The sequence below is a fragment of the Anabrus simplex genome, chromosome 12 (assembly GCF_040414725.1).
Source record: "Anabrus simplex isolate iqAnaSimp1 chromosome 12, ASM4041472v1, whole genome shotgun sequence".
NCBI classification, from domain to species: Eukaryota; Metazoa; Arthropoda; class Insecta; order Orthoptera; family Tettigoniidae; genus Anabrus; species Anabrus simplex.
The window spans coordinates 41992716-42014745 of NC_090276.1; the positions used below are offsets into that span (position 1 = coordinate 41992716).

Genomic DNA, 22030 nt, shown 5'->3' on the forward strand with positions numbered 1-22030 from the left:
TCATCTTCCGATTATGCTTCACCTGCCTTTGTGGTCGCCAAGCCTGATGGTTCTGCGAGATTTATTGTGGATTATAGGAAGCTTAATGAGAAAATCGTCTATGACTCCTATCCGATGCCTAAATTAAATTCGGCATTCCAACATTTTTCCGGTTCCAAATTTTTTTCAATTTTCGACCTCAATTCTGCTTACAATCAACTTCCCTTAGATGATCTCAGTTCTCGGTATACGGCATTCATTACTCCTACTGGGCTCTATCAATTTAAAAAAGTTCCCTTTGGCCTTAATCTTGGCTCCCAAATAATGCAGCGCTTTGTTTACTCCCTTTTTGCTGACATTAAGTATAAGTATCTTTTTCCTTTTGTTGATGATATCTTAGTTTTTTCTCCGGATTTTGACTCACATTTGTCTCATGTACGTGAAGTCCTTACTCGTCTTCGCAAGGTCGGCCTCACCGTTAATCCTTCTAAAGTTTTGATCGCCCAAACTTCGATTAAATTTCTTGGCCACATATTGAGTTCTGATGGCATTGCTGTTGATCCTGATCGTGTCTCTGCCATTAATAAGATACCCCCTCCTACGAACTTGAAACATTTACGTTCCTTTTTGGGAATGGTTGGCTTCTATGCCAAATACATCCCTAATTTTTCATCTATTGCTGATCCATTGAATAAACTCAAAAGAAAAGGGGTCAAATTTCACTGGTCCCCTCAGCAACAAATGGCCTTTGATCTTCTTAAATCGAAACTATCTCATGCTCCCCTCTTACAAATTCCTGATTTTAATTTTACCTTTGAATTACCTACCGATGCCTCAGACATTGCCATTGGTGCTGTCCTTCAACAAACTATTAATGACCGAACGCTCCCCGTGGCCTACTTTAGTCGCCTGTTATCCCCTGCTGAACAAAAGTATTCTACTTACGAAAAGGAAGCCCTGGCTCTTATTCTCTCAATAGAACACTTTTCTGAATATCTCGACCATCGCGAGTTTATTGTCAGCACTGATAACCAGGCCCTTTCTTGGCTCTTACATAATGCCCCCAAAATTGGTCGTACTGGTCGTTGGTTACTCCGCCTGTCTCGTTTCAAGTTCTCTTTAAAATTCGTTTCCGGTTATAATAACTCTGTCGCCGATGCTCTTTCTCGTCTCTTTGATGACCACCAGCTTCAACCTTCCGAACTTGATTCCCTTCCTATTAACTCTGTTATTTCCATCTCTTCCTTAACTAACTTTCCCCTCTCTTTTCAATCTTGCTTGCACCATCAACAGCATGACCCTTACTGTCAACAAATTTCCCAAGAAATTACTTCTCCTGATTATTCTGGCCCTTTTCGGGTCCACCACCAACTCCTTCTTTTTAAACCTACTCCTAAGGCTACTCCTCGTCTGGTTCTTCCTTCCACTCTCCGGTCTATGGTATTTCAATATTTTCATGATTCGCCTATCGGCGGCCACTTTGGGAGAGCTAAGACCTACGCTCGCCTTGCCTCCCAATTTTTTTGGCCGCAGATGCGTAAAGACATTTTTTCGTCGGTTCGATCTTGCCCTTCTTGTCAGAAACATAAACCGTTAAATCACCTTCCTTACGGCTCCTATGCCGCTTCTCCCGCCACTTACTCGTCTGAAAAGTATTACATTGACATTGTTGGGCCTATTGTTAAATCCTCTAAGTCCAATTCATACATCTTTACTCTGTTAGATGGGTTTTCTAAATTTCTTATTGTTCGTCCTTTGAGAAATATCTCTTCACAAATTGTTATTAATCTTTTGTTCAATTACATTTTTCCTATCACTGGCCTCCCTAAAGTTCTCATTTCTGATAATGCTTCGATTTTCACCTCTAGACAGTTCTATAATTTTTGTTTTTCTCTTGGCATAAAAAAGGTTTGTACTTCCCCCTATCATCCTCAGGCAAATACCGTCGAACGCTACCACCGTAACCTTAAAACATTTCTATCTATTTTTCACTCCCATAACCAGAAATCATGGGATACCGAACTCCCTTCTTTTGTGCTCGCCCTCAACTCCACCATCAATTCTTCTACTGGTTGTACACCGGCTAAACTCTTTCTTGGCCGTGAGTTGAATACCCCCCTTGCCCTTACGTGGGGTCTCTCCTCGCTTTTGGATACACCCTCCGATCGTCTTAATCACTCCCACTTGTATTCCGCTTATCAAAAGCTCCTCCAGGCCAGTAAAGTTCATAAAAATCTGTGTAATTCTCGTGCCTTACCTTCTAAATTTAAATTGTTTGATTTAGTTCTTCTTAAAAATCATCCATTTAGCTCTGCACCTCAGAATATTTCGGCTAAACTCTCCCCTCGTTGGCTGGGTCCCTTTCGTATTCTTTCTTTTCCCTCGCCCAATACTGTTCAGCTTCAGTCTGTGGAATCCCCTACCGATCTCCGAAAGGCTCATTTTTCTCGACTAAAGCCCTTCCATACCTAATCCCTACGTTCCCCTTTTTTTTCTGTGGGGCGGGAGAGGGGTATTGATCGGTTCTTTTATTCCTTTTGTATTTTCTTGGTTTTACGATATTAATTTGCTGTCCATTACTCTCCTTCCTTCATATTTCTTAACAATTTTTTTTTTTTTTTTTCCCTTGTCTCTGCTCACCCAGCTCTTCTCCCACTGCCGAAAATTTCATGCCTGATCCTCCCCCTCTTTTAACTAAGTTTTGTCTTGTTATCCCTTTGGGGTATATTATTGATAAATATTGAGAAATTTTTTTTTTACTGTCATATTGTTATGCAGAGCACTAGATAATTTGGTTTGATCATTTAAATCATCCTGGTTGTTTTCTTGCTCTCTCCTTTCCCCCCGTCCTTTTCCCCCTTATTCTCCTCTTATTTTCTTTGGTGACTTATTCTCTTTATTTCTTCTTTCCTATGATGCTGCGTCTTCCTGTCTGGCCCTGAGACCGCGCTTCCTTCAGACTTCGTGGGACCTGGTGCTTCTACTGTCTTCATGTTTTCGTCAGTTCTGCCTTTTTGCCTGTCATCGTTTTCGCCGCAGTTGGATCTCCGCCACTCTTCATCTTCGTCCGTATCGCTTTGGACCACCGGTACTGCTTTCACCATCTTCTGCTCTCATTTGCCGTCTCGTCAACTTTGGACACCAATCCTTCGGATTTCTCCTGGTGGTGGGAGTATGTTACGAGCTCAACTTCGCCTACCTTATGGCTGCTTCTTCGTCTTGATTTAGTGCACACTATATTGCGCTGCTCTATGAACCTTCTGCTTGCTATGCTGTCTCACCACTGCTTCATCTGCTACACCGCCACGCGCAATCTCCGTGACGTCACCTAGTTCTAGTGTGTTCTCGAGCTCGCTTCGCTCCGTGTATATATACTCGCCGCTTTCTCCTGTCCGGCGATCAGGTGTGACTTGGTGTTGTAATCGGCAGTGGGAGCTCAAGCCCTGCACCGGCTGGTCCGAGTGCATTTGGACTTTACTTGGTTCTCCGTTACGTGTTGGGTGAGCAGACTTTTACTGTAATTATTTTACCATTCATTTTAATTTCGCCCTCTCATTCATCATATGGGCTTGAATAACGCTTCGATATTGAACTATCGTCCCTTCAGGACACAGCGAAATTACACGGTGCCAAATTATTGACTTTGACTTTACGATGGAAATATGAAGGAGGAAGCGTGCTGGGCTTCAAGTTTTGAACAGTTGTACTGGAACCTTTTCTCTCGTTTGGAGCGGACATCGTACCCTGGTCAATCCCCTTTCCCTGCTTGAATCTCTTTCCCGATTTTTCCTTCTTTTCGTCTACCTTTTGTTCCTCTAGTAACATATTAATAAATTTGTAGCTTGGTGCTCTGCTAAATTTTTATACTTCATCTGGCGTGTGCCTTTCGATTATTCTGGTGTCTACTTGCTTTAAAAAGAAAAAAAGGTGTGCCTTAGTTTTAGGGGGATAGCCTGTTCTTTTATCACGTGCCTTTGTGAGCACTGGAAAAATTCCTTTTAACTAATGTTAATTTTCTTGTTCCTGTTTCCATAATTCCTTGCTACTTTGTGGCATTCGCATGAACAATTGTATAAAATTTTATTCTGGTTTCGTGCTTGGCGCCCCCCCCCCCCCCCCTCCAAGCTCTATTGTGGTTTGGTGATTACCCCTTTAAAATACGTACACAAAAAAAAAAAAAAAAAAAAAAAAAAAAGGAGAGAAAACCTATTGATAATTTGTACAATTTCCCACTTTAATGGTGTATCAAATGGTCGAAATTCTCATTCTTATAGTGTAAACAATTGTTATTTCTTGGAGTTGTTTTAATAGGTGTGTTCATTTTTTTGAAACCTGTGCTTGTGGGAGTTTTCTTGAGTGTTCTCCTTCCCCCCCCCCCCCCCCCTTTTGCACGTGTCCCTACCGCGATAGTTCCTTTGGGGAAAGGCCCCATAATTGAAATCACCACTTGATTTGGGATGTGATCACTGCTATCTGGTTATTCTAGACACGACATTTAGATATTGGTGTTACCTCACTTTACGCCCTTCCCTGCGCATTGCTCTGCTGAGTCCTTTTCCTCCCCGCACCGGCAAGTATTTCTTGAGTCCCTTTGCTTACTTTACGTCGAACTTGGTCGGTTTATGCTTAGTGATTGCTGCAAGCACTCGAAAGTACATATCTGTTTAAATGTGTCAACACTCACCGTAGTGAGTAGTGATGTAGTAGTTTTCACACCTGTCAGCACCGGCTTTCTTGGGAATGGGTATAACAACATTCTGCCGAAAATCGGATGGGACTTCTCCTGTCTCATACATCTTACACACTAAATGGAATAACCTTGCCATGCTGGTTTCTCCTAAGGCAGTCAGTACTTCAGAGGGAATGTCATCAATTCCAGGTGCCTTCTTCTTATTTAGGTTACTCACTGCTCTGTCAAACTCTGACCTCAAAATTGGGTCTTCCATTTCATCAGCATCAACAGCCTCTTCTTGTTCCAGAACCAAATCATATCTTGATACAACTGTTGAATATGTTCCTGCCATCTTTCTGCTTTGTCTTCTTTCCCTAGAAGTGGCTTTCCATCTGAGCTCTCAATATTCATACACCTAGATTTCCTTTCTCCAAAGGTTTCCTTGATTTTCCTATATGCAGCATCTACCTTTCCCAGGACCATACAACCTTCGACATCCTTGCACTTCTCCTTCAGCCATTCTTCCTTAGCTACCTTGCACTTTCTTTCCACTTCATTCTTTAATCGCCTGTATTCTTTTCTGTCCTCTTCATTTCTAGTATTCTTGTATTTTTGTCGTTCATCAATCAGGTCTAGTATCTCCTGAGTTATCCACCGATTCTTAGTTGATCTTTTCTTCCTTCCTAACATTTCTTCAGCAGCCCTACCGACTTCATTTTTCATGACTATCCGCTCTTCCTCTATTGTGTTTCATTTGTGCCTTTTCATTTAGCCCTTGCGCAACATATTCCTTGAAACAATCCCTCACACTCTTTTCTTTCAACTTGTCTAGATCCCATCTTTTTGCATTCTTTCCTTTCTTCAATTTCTTCAACTTCAGATGGCATTTCATGACCAACAAGTTGTGGTCAGAGTCCACATCTGCTCCTGGGAAAGTTTTGCAATCCAGCACCTGGTTTCTGAATCTGCCTAATCATAATGAAGTATATTTGATACTTTCCAGTGTCTCCAGGTCTCGTCCACGTATGCAGCCGTCGTTTGTGGTGTTTGAACCAAGTATTGGCAAGGACTAAATTATGATCAGTGCAGAATTCAACCAGCCGATTTCTTCTTTCGTTCCTTTGTCCCAATCCGAATTCTCCTGCGGTATTACCTTCTCTTCCTTGGCCTACCACTGCATTCCAGTCTCCCATCACAATTAGATTCTCGTCACCTTTTTTCATATTGTATTAAATCTTCTATCTCATCATCCGCTGAACTAGTAGGCATATAGACCTGCACTATTGTAATATTGTAACTGTAATAATAATAATAATAATAATAATAATAATAATTTTATGTCCCCGCGTACTTTAAACGATTTTCGGAGACGCCAAAATAAATATACTAGGGTATGCATTAATAAAAGGAGACAATGAACGTACAGAATTAAACATTATGATAATAAAACGCATTACCGCCACACCTGTAGATATCCATAATGCGGTATATTTTCCTGTTATTTATTTTTATTTTTTCCGTCTAACTCTTGGCAATATCAGGGCAATAATATACCTAACCTAAACAATGTGGTCTGTCTTATCTCATGGATGGAGTTTGTGATTTTTAGCATTTGCAATAAATGCGAAATATGTCGAAACTTTGTCAGTGTATGTGCCTTCGTCTTATATGACCCGTACGAGAGGTTTTTAGCGATTTCTAATTAGCGATAAAATGCGAAATTGATTCAAAATGCGAAATTATACAATTTATGCGAAACAGATGCGAAACTCGCAGTTTTATACGAAAGAAAAATATATCTTTTTAAAAACGATGCATTTTTCTTAAAAATAAGATATATGTTGTTATTTATTTCAGGATAAATAATTATTACGCCGCCCATTGCGATCGTAAAGCGGTAACATGCTTTGCTTGCTGATGCTTATGGGCTGTGTAACATGCTTTAACGGACACTTCCATCCTGCTGCACGGAACGTTTATAAGTTCATTATCGCAATTAGCTGGTCGGAGAGATTTATTCTCTTTGTTTTGAAACCTACCCGGTTGATGTCAGATGATACCTGAAGCTATTTTCTCTGTGTAAATAGTAACTCTGAGCTGAAATACGGGAAAAAAAAAGCACCTCATTTTGCCTCTCGTTGTAAACAATCATGGCGGCATCCAAGCGCGGCATGGATGAGTTTATTCAAGACCGACTACAATATATATTATTGTAGTCGGTCTTGGTTTATTGCCGTAACTGGTTTGAAAATAGTGATGTTGAAAGTGGAAATGATTCTCTGGAGAGTGAAAATGCTTAATCTTATTCTTCTTCTTCTTCTTCAACTGACAGTGATTCCGATTTCAGTTCTGAGATGATAGTGCCAGTTGAAACTACGTGACAAAACCAGAATGCAACAAGAACGAGTGAGAAGTCTAGTTTTTTGTTTTTTTTTGCTAGTTGCTTTACGTCGCACCGACACAGATAGGTCTTACGACGACGATGGGACAGGAAAGGCCTAGGAATAGGAAGGAAATGGCCGTGGCCTTAATTAAGGTACAGTCCCAGCACTTGCCTAGTGTGAAAATGGGAAACCGCGGAAAACCATCTTCAGGGCTATCGACAGTGGGGTTCGAACCCACTATCTCCCGGATGCGAGCTCCTAACCGCACGGCCAACTCGCCCGGTGAGAAGTATAGTAAAATGATACTTGGAATTATGATCTTGTTGATAATAAGCCTCTTTCTGTAACAAGTAAACCAGTTTTTGAAATTCACTCTATAGTGGAGAGGGGGTTGGGTAATAATACGAAAAAATGGACGTACGGAATGAATTTCTAACCCCACAGTTCTGGGATCACGTTACTAAGGAAACCACTGCCTATGCCTCTACATTTCTTGCTAATTTATCTGCTTCCCTTGAAACCAGTAATACTTACGAACAAAAACATTGGTTTCCTGTTACTATAGACGAGCTAAAAGCTCACTTTGCTTTGTGTATTCTTATGCGATTAATCAAATTTATGTTAAAAGTGACGAAAAAATAAATGGTATGTAAGGGAATATTTCCTTTCACAAGTAATGGTAGGCCAAAGGGTTAAATAATTCAATGTGTGGAATTTCTTTCAGTGGGTAAAGAGCACTGCAAGGAACAATCAATCAAACATCAAATACACTTTCAAGCACCACGTTCATTCTCTTAGTGTGTTGACCCTTGATCTTAGTCGGTTATTCTTGACATTGGTGTTGAGTAGTAGTTCGGTTTAAAAGTACGGTAGCGATTTATTTTATTGCCTGGTAGCCATGGGTAGAAGTGAAGTGACTATCAAACAGCATGCCGAAAGTCACAAATCGGGACATGTAAGCGATACAGATGGTCTGTATTGATGTACCGACTCTGCCGACTTGAAAAAAAAAAAATGTTTTGCAGTCCTTCCTTTGCCTTGGCAGCACTTCTGTCCATTTGGGCCTCTACGAACAGTGTCGATGTAGAGTTGTTTTTAGCAACTACAACATAATTGTAACTGATAAGCGGTCTCAAATGAAGGAGGACACCTTTTAAGCAATTGGCATGTTGTACTTTAATCATGATTGGAACTCCTCTTCCTTGTAGGTGTGTTGTACTGTGATAAATAAATACATTCAGAATAGTATTTTTCACTTTGAAATTGTGTTTGTAAATTTGAAAATAAGCATATTCCTGTGTGTGCGATAATACTTCTTGCAGTCTTATGTTGATGTTTGTCTTATTTTCCATAGTGAATTCAAAACTGCATGACGAGCAATGTGTGATTAAACAGTATGATTTTACTCCCAACTGTTGTGTGTGCAGTTTAGCAAATTATGCCTATTTTTAACCAATTTGCTACAAAATGCTAAATTTGAGAAGTTTAGATGCTACAAAACGCTAAATTTGAAAATCAAAACGCTAAATCTCTGATTTTTAAATGCTATAAACCACGAACTCTACTCATGGACAGCTTTTTATGCAAATCCTGATGTGATAAATGTAGAGAACAAGCATGAAATATACTTAAAAATAAGGGTCTGTGTTTCAACAGCTGCAGTTACCTAAATAATGTTTCCAGTTACTATGTATAACATTTGGAAGTACAACTCATAACATACGCTACTTATCAGCTGATGGTTTGGCATGCCTTCTACAGCACTTCGGAAGGAGTGGCTTCTGCTACATATACACCAACTGGGAATACCAGAGACCATCTGGGAATAGATTTACACTGTTTAAACTCTATAGTCGGGAACAAAATTATTTTTAAAAGGTTCAAAAAGATGGGACCTCGTATGCTCTTGATTGCAGTGCATGGCTCAAAGTGAATGAAGCATGGCAATAGCGAGTTTTTACGGCCGTGTGCCCTTCCTGACGTCAACCTCACCAGAGGAATTAATGAGATGTAACGAATGACATGATATGAGTAACTAAAACGGACTTTTAAATGTACCGTAGGCCTAAAAATAGTGTTCACTATTTTTTGTCTTTTTACTTTTAGAAATACTGCCTTCCGATGAAAATAGCCAGTATAACTTAAATACATTCTAAGTTTGTTAAATAATAGTATAGAATTTACATGTACAATTTATAGCTCTTTGTAACCTAGAAGTCATGTGTTCACTGCACAAAATTTTGAGGTTATCGCATATTGGACCCCCCTTTATTATTTCTGGCTGTAGAAGTGGGGAAAAAAGGGGTCTTTACGTATTTGATTTTACTGTTAACGCCCTGAGGGGAATCAATTGAAATTGTAGTATCTCCCCCCCCCGGCTACTCATTCCTGCCACCCGGCTAACGAAAATTTCTGGGGAGAACACTGATGATGATAATAATAATAATAATGTATTGATTTTACGTACCACTAACTACTTTTACAGTTTTCGGAGATGCTGGGGTGGCAAAATTTTGTCCTACAGGATTTCTTTAACGTGCCAGTAAATCTACCGACAAGGAGCTGACATATTTGAGCACCTTCAAATACCACTGCACTGAACCAGGATCGAACCTGCCAACTTGGGCTCAGAAAGTCAGCGCCTTACCCAGCACACTCCCATGTAGAGAGCCCCAGGATCTCTCTTGGCTGCCTCTTACAACAAGCAGGGGATACTGTGGATGTATTCCACTGGAATGTGTCCCTTAGAGACAACATGGATTAACTCCACATTTGTATCCTTTTATTCCTGTCCTGCATTATGCTTGAAGTGTTCTGATGTGATCTCAGTATCCTGTTTCAAAATTTGGATCAATTCTCAAGTTAAATTTGTGACATTGGCTGCAATTGAGTTTGTAAAGACGAGGTAAGGGTTAGAAGTATTTATGGTGTTGAATCCTTTATTATTAGTGTCCTGCCAAGTAGTTATTTCTATAGTTTACAAAAAAAAATGCCTTTTTTCCTAATTTTAGGCACTTTTTCTATTTATTTTTTTCTTTTCTAAAAAGGACAGACTTGTCAGGCAGCAATGTGAAGTTCTGCAAAGTTTTCTTGACAATTGAGCTTTGTGTTATATATCTTCTGTTTTATCTTTGGACAAGAGTAAGAGAAAAAGTAGATATTTATACTCCAGTGATATTACGGTATTTTCTTGCATAATTAACGCCCTTGCATAATTTATGCATCCCAATATTTTTGGGTCCAAAATGGAGAAAAAAATGTTCATGTATTTGACGCACCCACTTCTTCGAACATCCATCACGCAGCTCTGAATGCGTTTCGGAATAAAGATGCCAACTACTCACATAGCAGCCTTCCTATTGCGAAACAAGGCATTCCAAATACCGGGCAAAGTGCTGTTATCAGCCAGTAGGAAATACCACTGCACTAGTTCAGTAAGGTAATCAGCGCAGAAGTGACTAGTAGCGCTCTATTCCAGTCTGGTATAAACTTATTTTACGAGTGTATCGGGTACGGGACATGCATTTTTGTTTGTTGGTCCACAGCGAGCAAGTATTTGAGTAATACTGCATCATATAAACTCGCGGTGATTAGTTATGCCGAAACATATGGGAATAGGGCAGTGGGCCGGCAACATTCAGTGTCCGAACTCAATGCTGTGCTACCGCGGTAACAGAGAAGTGCACTTCAACTGACCAACAAATCTCACAAAGCATTTCGCAGACAAAAAAGCGGTAAGTTTCCGAAAGTACAGGAGGATCTGCTTAAATATATGATTTTGTTACGCAGCGTTGGATAGGACGTTTCTCACGAAATGCAGTATTTTAAAGGACGAGAAATAACTGCTGCGCTTGGAATCAGTGTCTCGGATTTGAAGGTTATCTGAGGCTTGATGATTAATTTTATGAAGAGAATTGGACTTTCTCTTTGATGAACATCATTATGCAACAAAATACCAAATTATTTCAACCAAAAAGTAACTGATTTTCATTGCTTTGTGATTGAGAAGCATAAAGTGAAGGAATATTTGATATCCCAAACAGGAACCCCACGTCAGTCGCCAATCACTTTCCGTATGCCACAAGGCAAGACCAACTACAATATATTGTGTATATATATTACATATTGTAAATGGTCTTGCATCAAGTGTTACTAATATATAAGTAATAATAATAACAACGTAAACGTTTCCACCTTTTCAATACTAAAATATATTCACAAAATTATAAATTACACGGTACTAGTTTCGACCCATCTAGGGGTCATCATCAGCCGTATTGGAGCAAAGATCACTTTTGGCGAAATCCTAAGAAAATGTTATTTTAAAGAATAACAAGTGAAATAAGATATTATGGTAATAGTTAATAATACAAGGAATATACATACTAAGAGGTTTTTAACAAAGAATAAAGTATAAATGGGGTGTTGTAAAAATTATAATCATGGAAATCAGTAAGTTCTTGTATTGAAATGACATATATAAAATTATATATGGCTTAGGAAGAGGGCTTAAGGTGGGGCTGAAGGGTGCGGGAGAAAGTGTAATTGTCTTGGAAAAGTACCTTTGATTAAATTTAGGATTGAGTTTAGGTTGGCTGCATTATTGTTTCTGAGGAAAGTGATAAATAGATCGAAGAGTATGTTGGGTTTCTCTGAGATTTCATTGAGATTGTGACTGGCATTAAAGTATTGGTCTAGGTGTATGTAGTAATTTTCCATTATGTTGAGTAAAGGGCCCTTGTTTGCTAATACGAGGATGTCCATGTCTTGTTCAATATTGGTGAAATTATGGTTATAATCTTGCATATGTTGGCCGATGGCTGAAAACCTGTTGTATTTTATTGCGTTAGTGTGCTCGTGGTATCTGATAATGCAGTTTCTCCCGGTTTGCCCGATGTAGGTTTTTTTACAGGTGGTACATTTGATCCTATAAACTCCTGATTTTAAAAAACTGCTGGTCTTGTTGATGTGTGAAGTATTGTATAAAACGTTCATGTTCTTATTGTTGGTTTTGAAGGCTATTTTAACGCCTTGTTTCTGAAAGATGTTGGTTAACTTGTAGATATCATTGTTGAACGTGAAGGTGGAAAATGTTAGAGGTTTGGTTATTTCTTTTTTGAGGGTAGTTTTTGGGCGATGTTTGTGTTTATTGATTATCCTTTCTATAAAATGATTGCTGAAGCCGTTGAATTTTGCAATTCCGCGGATTGTGTTGAGTTCGTTTTTTAGATCTTTATTGGACATAGGTATGCTGAAGGCTCGGTGAACTAGGCTGTTGTATGTGGCTCGTTTGTGGGACTGGGGGTGCACTGAATCTTGGCGAATGGTGGAGGCTGTTTGAGTGGGTTTTCTGAAAATTTTATAACTGAAAGAATCTGAGTTTCTAGTGATGGTTAAATCTAGAAAGTTGATTTTTTGATTTGATTCGGATTCTAGTGTGAATTTGATATGAGGATCAATATTGTTGAGTCTTAAGAGGGTGGTGGGTGCGTTAATTGATTTCTCATTCATGATTACAAAGACATCATCGACATATCTGGCCCTTAAGTGAAAGTGAACACTTAACTTTATCCAAAGGACCGAAACACAACTGGCCAAACTTGAACAGCCTCAACATAGCCGCTACTATGATCACAGAATCAGAGCTAGCCATCAGCAAAATGCCGGAAGTCACGCAAAATGAGGTTAGAACCGATGTTAAAAGGAAACTGACTGATATCCTCCCCAATTTAACCAACCCCGCAAATAACCTCAATAATAGAGAAAAAATTGCTGAACAAAAGCGCATATACGCCCTCAAGAAGAAAATTAAAGACAACAAACTCATCGTAACCAAAGCTGACAAAGGCAATGCAACAGTTATCATGGATAAAAAAGTATATATTGAAAAAACAAAAAACTTTTTCACAGACAGCTCATTTTCCATAATCAAAAAAGACCCCACCCAAAAAATTCAAAAACTACTTAAACAAACTCTTAAAAACACTTCATTTTTATTTACCGAACAGGAAAAATCCAAACTCATACATATGAACCCAGGACTCCCCACTGCTAAAGCTCTTCCCAAAATTCACAAAACCGGAATTCCCATCCGGCCAATTATCAACTACAGACCGAGCCCCTTATACAAAATATCACAATTCATCCAATGTTTCTTAAGAAAAAATTATCAGTTCTTATCCAAAAAGTCTATTAAAAACACATCTGAGCTAGTAGAAAAACTAAACAAGTTCAATTTGCAACCGGATCACTCCATCCACTCTTTCGATATTGTAAACATGTACCCAAGCATACAAGTATCAAAATTAATTCCGATAATTATAAACAATTTAAACAAAAACAGCCACTTAAGCAAACTAGAGATACAAGACTTTATCACAATATTAAAACTTATCATCAACAATAACTTCTTCACTTTTGACAATGTCATTTATCAACAAAATGGTTTGGCAATGGGGTCACCGGCCTCAGGTATCTTAGCAGAAATATACCTGGACTTCCTCGAATACACCAAAATTGACAACGAATTCGAAAACATTCTCTTTTGGGCCAGATATGTCGACGATGTCTTTGTAATCATGAATGAGAAATCAATTAACGCACCCACCACACTCTTAAGACTCAACAATATTGATCCTCATATCAAATTCACACTAGAATCCGAATCAAATCAAAAAATCAACTTTCTAGATTTAACCATCACTAGAAACTCAGATTCTTTCAGTTATAAAATTTTCAGAAAACCCACTCAAACAGCCTCCACCATTCGCCAAGATTCAGTGCACCCCCAGTCCCACAAACGAGCCACATACAACAGCCTAGTTCACCGAGCCTTCAGCATACCTATGTCCAATAAAGATCTAAAAAACGAACTCAACACAATCCGCGGAATTGCAAAATTCAACGGCTTCAGCAATCATTTTATAGAAAGGATAATCAATAAACACAAACATCGCCCAAAAACTACCCTCAAAAAAGAAATAACCAAACCTCTAACATTTTCCACCTTCACGTTCAACAATGATATCTACAAGTTAACCAACATCTTTAAGAAACAAGGCGTTAAAATAGCCTTCAAAACCAACAATAAGAACATGAACATTTTATACAATACTTCACACATCAACAAGACCAGCAGTTTTTTAAAATCAGGAGTTTATAGGATCAAATGTACCACCAGTAAAAAAACCTACATCGGGCAAACCGGGAGAAACTGCATTATCAGATACCACGAGCACACTAACGCAATAAAATACAACAGGTTTTCAGCCATCGGCCAACATATGCAAGATTATAACCATAATTTCACCAATATTGAACAAGACATGGACATCCTCGTATTAGCAAACAAGGGCCCTTTACTCAACATAATGGAAAATTACTACATACACCTAGACCAATACTTTAATGCCAGTCACAATCTCAATGAAATCTCAGAGAAACCCAACATACTCTTCGATCTATTTATCACTTTCCTCAGAAACAATAATGCAGCCAACCTAAACTCAATCCTAAATTTAATCAAAGGTACTTTTCGAAGACAATTACACTTTCTCCCGCACCCTTCAGCCCCACCTTAAGCCCTCTTCCTAAGCCATATATAATTTTATATATGTCATTTCAATACAAGAACTTACTGATTTCCATGATTATAATTTTTACAACACCCCATTTATACTTTATTCTTTGTTAAAAACCTCTTAGTATGTATATTCCTTGTATTATTAACTATTACCATAATAACATCTCATTTCACTTGTTATTCTTTAAAATAACATTTTCTTAGGATTTCGCCAAAAGTGATCTTTGCTCCAATACGGCTGATGATGACCCTTAGATGGGTCGAAACTAGTACCGTGTAATTTATAATTTTGTGAATATATTTTAGTATTGAAAAGGTGGAAACGTTTGCGTTGTTATTATTATTATTTATATATTATTCTCAGTTCAATACGCACCAAAAACATGAAATTCATAACCATTAATCAAGTGTTACTGTATGCACTACCATACTGCAATGCTTGCTGTAACAGGTGATGACCGAAAGCTTGCACCTTATGTTGTTCTAAAACAAAAAACAAAGCCTAAAGTAAAATTTCTGTGAGGGATCCACGTTTGTATCAAAGGAAAATAGGGTCACGTCAATTGTACAAGATTGGATACAAACTGTTTGGGGAAATATAGCAGGAGTCACTCCTTCGATGTCTGGCCCTTCTCGTGTTGGACAGTTTTTTTTTTCTTCTGGTATGCCATTATTATGTACTTACATTACATGAATTGTACTTTTCTTAGTACATGTTTATTTCACTTCATGTCATACTGTCAGCTCGTAATGGGAAGAATATTTTCCAGTGTCTCTATTTCAAACCCATGTGTCCAACTTACCCTATTTGACTTTTCAGAAAAATCTCACGCCGGAATTTTACGCCAAATGACGATTAATTGCAAATAAGTTGAAACAATTGCATGTATATTATATTTGATGTATCTTTTAAGTGTAAATTAATTGCAAATATTTTTGTGAATATCCGAATTCCTCTAATAATTTATGCATCCGAATTTTCGCCTGTATTTTTTTTTTCTTCAAAAAAGTGCATTAGTTATGCGAGAAAATAAGATAAGTGCTAAGTTGAATGATATTGATTCTGACGTATTTTATTCCAGTAACGTGCAAAAGAAAATCAGCCCTGCATCCCGCAGGAATGTTTCAAGTAATATCACCAAACAAACCACCCCCATGGCACACAATAAACAGTTTACTTTATTATTATACTACTGTAAGTGACCAATGCCATTGGAATATTTCCCATTTACAATGTATTTGTTAATAATAATAATAGCATATCACAAAGATTTTAAGAATCTATTGGTACTGAATAAAGTAGAATCAGAATCATTTACTTCTGAGGTTATTATATTGGTGTCAGTAGGGAACAAGTCCAGCTGCGTAGCTAAATGGTTAGCGTGCTGGCCTTTGGTGCGGTGGTACCAGGTTCGGTTCCTGGCCAGACCGGGAATTTGAACATTCATTGGTTAAATCCAACGGCATGGGGACTGGATGTGTGTGTGTGTGCGTGTCGTCTTCAGCATTAGAATTCATCACAGGTAGGGCCCCATCCTCACAGAAGCGCAGGTCACCTATACTGCATCAACTAGAAAGACCTGCACCGCGACTCTTCCGAGGCCACACGCCATTATAATATGGAACAGCGAATATGAGATTTATGAACTGCAAACCCTATGGCACTACAGTTCTGATGGACCTTAGTCTACTAAGCGACTGTTATTCAGACTGAAGGTTTGCAGATTACAAAGTGACACATGGTCAGCACAGCAGATTCTCTTGGTTGTTGTTCTAGACCAGAGCCATTACCTTGTACTCAGTTAATTTCTCAAATGTTCACACACAGGATGAGTGGATCTCAAACTAGCACTCAGATAAAGATAAAATTCCCGACTTGGCTGGTGATCAAACTCAGTGCTTCGAGGTAAGAGGAAGGTTCCCCACCCCTTGATCATGGTGCCAGTAAGAATTATTAAGCACTAATGAAATACGACCTACAGACACCTTACAAGACCCAGGGAAGACGTTTCCAAAGGTTTTACTACATTTCTTGTAAAATTATAGAATAAAATAAGTTGTATGTGTAATGATGTTTCCTGCATTTTAATTATGAGGTTGCAAAAATAATTTGAGTGCAAAGGTATCTTACCTCCTTGATCCTCAGCATTTTAAGCTCTATTTTCTTAATTTCAGCCTGTTTCCTTTTCCTCTCCTGAAATAGTTCCTGTCTCTCTCTTTTCAGTTCTTCTTTCTCACGCTTTGCATTTTCCTCCAACTTTTTTTCGACTTTGGCTCTTTTCTCTTCCTGAAAGAAAGAAAACAAAAAATTACAATATATTGTAAACAGAGGATGATAGTATACAGGCTCCCACAAACTGATCCCCCTGTGGATGGGGGCAGTAGAATAACACCCACGGTATCCCCTGCCTGTCGTAAGAGGCGACTAAAAGGGGCCCGAGGGGCTCTGAACTTTGGAGCATGGGTTGACGACCACTGGGGCCTTAGCAGAGTCCTGGCATTGCTTCCACTTACTTGTGCCAGGCTCCTCACTTTCATCTATCCTATCCGACCTTCCTTGGTCTACTCTTTTCCTTTTCTGACCCCGATGGTATTACGTATGGAGGCCTAGGGAGTCTTTCATTTTCACGTCCTTCGTGGCCCTTGTCTTCCTTTGGTTGATACCTTCATTCTTCGAAGTGTCAGATCCCTTCCATATTTTCCCTCTGATTAGTGTTATACAGAGTATGGTTGCCTAGTTGTACTTCCTCTTAAAACAATAATCACCACCATCCCACACACTGACGCGATATCCAGTTCGGGACAATATCTAGTGACATTGCAGCAAAGCCCCCGCACTGATATGGTATTCGCCAGAAAGAGATATTATCCCAGTCGGTATATTGCCTAGGTGTTTCAAGCTCGGTGGATCCATCTCTGGAGGAGGAAGTTTTACTTTTGATACTTGCTCTTGATAACGATGAACCCAAAGAAGTGCCGTATTTACGCGAATAATACCGGCACATTTTTTTTAAAAATTTGGGGCACAAAATTGGGGTGCGGGTTTTATTTGCGTCAATGTTGGCATTTTTTTTCAAAATCAGCCTTCCTAAATTTAGGGTGCGGGATTATTCGGTGGCGGGTATTATTCGCGTAAATATGGTATTTTACCTATATTAAATTTGCGTATATAGATTCAGTATGCTGTGTATGTGAACAAACATAAGAGTTTTTTAAAACAAAATATGTAACAAAATGGCCCCAAACTGAATATTGCATATGTGAGTGAGGGTCTTAAAGGGATTCCACACACTCTAATACATAACAAGAAATGACAAGTAATATATAGGAAGATAGGAACATAATAGAATAAACACAATAAAAGGTCAAGTTGTATAAAGATAGGAACATGAAAAGGAACACATAATGGGATGAACAAAATGACAGATCAGTGTGGAAGAGGGAGAAATAGACAGAGATGACATGGACAAACAAGAAAACACAAAAGGAGAAGGACACTCTCCACATCATCATACACTAGACATATGCACATGTGGATTTGGCTCTGTTTTACGGCTGGATGCCCTTTCTGATGTCAACCCTATATGGAGGAATGTAATCACTATTGTGTGTTTCTGTGGTATTGTCTGAATATGAAGACGAAAGTGCTGGGACAAACACAAAAACCCAGTCCCTGAGCCAGGAGAATTAATCAGATGCAATTTAAATCCCCAACCCGGCTGGGAATAGAACCCGGGACCCTCTGAACCGAAGGCCTGAACACTGACCATTCAGCCAAGGAGTCGGACTCTCAAACTCTCTCATTCCCTGCCCTAATTCAACTCTACTGTTGATAATAGATTAAGGAAACGCTCACCCTATCCTTCATTCGGGTTTCTTCCTGGCGGAATTTCTGGAGAGTTCCAAGAAGGGCACCAAACATTCTACGGTTCCTGAAAGTATCACAGAAGAATACCATATATTAGTTTCATCAGATAATACACAATTAGGCGTACTCTGCATTAATCTAAGCCATGTATCTCAAATTACAAAATTATTTAACAACACATCACAAAATGACCTTGTAAAAATATTTGTTCACAAGATATAAATGAAAGCACATTATCAACTTAAATTATGGGATAGCAAAGATTACGATTTTAAAATAAAGAAGTTAAAGTAGAACCTCAAGTATCCATCATAATGAACGGGAAGGGAGGAATGGACAGCTGGAAAAGACAAATAATCCATTCGTCCTGTTCCCACCATGTTTTTATGTTTGAAAGAAGTTGTAACTTTCTACTGAAGTATACTACCAGCAATTTTTTTTTTTTCTGACTTCCATTCTAATTCTCCAGAGTAAAATAACTTTTGAGAATTAAGTATCACCTTCCTGCTCCATAGATTACATGAGACCAAACAAGTGGCCGTGCGGTTAGGGTCAAACGGATGTGAGCTTGCAATTGAGAGATAGTGGGTTCGAACCCCACCATTGGCAGCCCTGAAGATGGTTTACCGTGGTTTCCCATTTTTATACCAGGCAAATACTGGGCCTGTACCTTAATTAAGGCCATGGCCGCTTCCTTCCCACTCCTAGCCCTTTCCGATCCCATCATCGCCATAAGACCTATCTGTATCGGTGAGACGTAAAAAAAAAAAAAAAAAAAAAAAAAAAAAAAAAAAAAAAAAAAAAAAAAAAAAAAAGATTGCACGAGAGTTTCTGCTGATTCAAGTGCAGTTTGTAGAGATATAGGAGACTGAGGTACAGGCTCTTCACCCTCACCACTATCGTCCCTGTCCTACAACAATCAATTTGAATCAATTATTCTAACCTTTATTGCAATGTCCAAAATGCGGAATTTTCTTTTATTAACGTGTTCTGAAAGCAATGTGTCACAAAAAAGCATTATGCTCAAAGTGAGAACAAACTAAACTGACAACAGTTGATGAGACACAACCTTGTGGCTAACTGCTAAGCAGTTCTCAACAGCAGCCAATAAGACTCCAGCTGAGATGTGGTGGTGGTGGTGGTGGTGACTGTTTTCAGAGGAAGTACAACTAGGCAACCATCCTCTATTAACACTATATAATCAGAGGGAAAAAAAAAAAAAGGTGTCTGACACTTTGAAAAATGAAGGTATCAGCCAAAGAAAGACAACGACCACAATAGGCGTGAAAATGAAAGATTCCCTACGCCTTAAATTCTCTAATGTAGTTGGGTTCGGGAAAGAAGAAGTTGACCAGGGGAGGTTGGATAGGATAGATGAAAGTGAGGAGCCTGGCATTCATGAATTTTGAGGAACGTGAGAGAGGCTTATCAACAGTAGTTGGGAAACTGGAACTATAAGTTGCTCATAATGATGTGAACATTAATAAAAATGGGTCATATTCAGCCATGGACTACAACTGACAATATATAGTACAAATACAATCAAATTATTTCACAAAGGGAAAATTAAATGTATCCTCCTAATTCAATACAAATCCTAATTCCATCATTGATGGAGCAATAAAATTCAAACATGTTTGGACTTGTTTGAGCCATCTTCAGTGAAATAGGGGGGATATTGGAGTAATCTACATAATACAGGCTAAAAATGTGCTAAAAACATAATGAAGGAACAAAAGAAAAAACAAAAGACATGACAGAAATAAAAACAATAACAATATACAATATTTAAATCACTAGATGGAGCAATAAATAACTCGCTGAGATAAAGTCATTGATAAAAGGTTAATATAAAACATAATTGAATCCATAAAGTGTGCTGAAGCTAAGAGAAAAGAAAATAAATGATACAGACGGAAACGAAACAATAGGTGCTAATGGTGAGGTTGCGGACCTCTTAGTCTAAAAATTTAGTTTGATCTTGTAATACAATCAAATTAGCGTTTTAAAAATACTTTGTACATATTACAAATTATTTAACAAAAGAGGCAAACAATCTTTCACCTATAATACTATAATTAGTGAATTTAAAGTCCAGTGGTCAATTTTGTCATGGGTGACATTGCCATTGGTATTAATCTAAAATGAACAGTCCTGATAAATAAACCCTGTACAAGTCAGTTAAAATATTAAAATTGGAGCTGAGCTGTTACAATGGTGTTGAAAATTAAGATAACCATCTTGTGTGCTTAGTTTGTATAAGTCCGCCTTGGTGAGTAACATGTATTGGTGACAGTTGTGCCAAATGCAACACAGCTGTGTTTAAACAAGTATACACACAATGAGTACACTTGAGATGGTACAACTGAATTATTTGATAGAAGGGACCTTGCAAAACCAAAACAACTTTAGTCAAATTCGTAACTGACGAGCTGTTTGTTAATAAGGTTCGTGTTGAGACACTGTCTCTCATGCTCAAAACATTCTGGAGTGATAAAACGAGTGCTTACTTAGGCCAACTATAAACTGGAATGTGACACAAATACATACACAAATCCTTTGAAGCTTTAAATACTGTAGGAAAATAAGCTGGAATAAAGTACAACTAGTACAACAGACAATACATTTTTTAAAGGGTATTAATGATTATTACCTTGCTTTACTCTTTTCATCTGTGCTCTGAGCTGCCATCGCCTCTTGACGAGAAGGCAGCTCTTTCGGGGTGGCAATTACTCGGGACGATATCGCAGGCTAGACACATAGACACACCAAACATGGTTAACCAGCACTGTTCACAACTTTACAACATAAAACAATAAACAAAATCATTAACTGCCAACTAATTTTTGAAACTTTTGGAGATGTTTACTAGTTTGCAACTTATGATTTAATTAAGACAAACAAGATCATAACTAGAGACACAAACAGTCTAAATAGGCTACTTCTTTCTTCTATATATCTTCCTTCGTCTTCTTGTTAGTGCCTTCTGCATTACTGAAGGAGCTTACAAAAAGAAGATTACAAAATTGGTGCCAAATTTCCTTTAGGGAAAATCAAATGACCATAAATATGTCTTTCAATAAATGAAACTCAAATTCATACCTGCCAACTGTCAGAAATCAAAAATAGGAAGATTATTTTAATTCTTGGATTTCATCGCATATATTGCACCACAGTCTAGATGAAAAAAGACAGCATAAAAGGCATACATATCTACAGTTAAAATGCGAAGTGACCATTAAATTTAAAATCTTAAACTAAGAAAACAAAAACTGTTACAAGAAAATGTACCTAATCATTCTCATTTATGATACATACGAATAATAATATTTATATCACGACACACACGACACAATGTATTATTAGACAGTAAAATGAATAGAAATTTATAGGTATCTCTGAACACTTGGAGATAACATTTGTTATTTATTTTTTGGCCAAAACATGAAGAGAAAATACCAGAAACTGTGACCGACACAACTCCCTGAAATGCATTCAACTCATTAAAATGATGCACTAAAATACGCGAAACTACCACATACAAA

The 22030-nt window shown here is 38.2% G+C and overlaps 1 protein-coding gene across 1 annotated transcript in view; it reads right to left on the reverse strand.

Moving 5' to 3' along the window:
- Nucleotides 1-22030, reverse strand: part of Pnn (desmosome associated protein-like protein pinnin) — a 105098-nt gene that overhangs the window by 50554 nt on the left and 32514 nt on the right. The window contains exons 5-7 of the mRNA XM_067156112.2: nt 21139-21236; nt 18474-18549; nt 16749-16904 (exon numbers count right to left, since the gene is read on the reverse strand). Coding sequence (XP_067012213.2) covers nt 16749-16904; nt 18474-18549; nt 21139-21236 — 330 coding nt within the window. The remainder of the gene's footprint in view (nt 1-16748; nt 16905-18473; nt 18550-21138; nt 21237-22030) is intronic.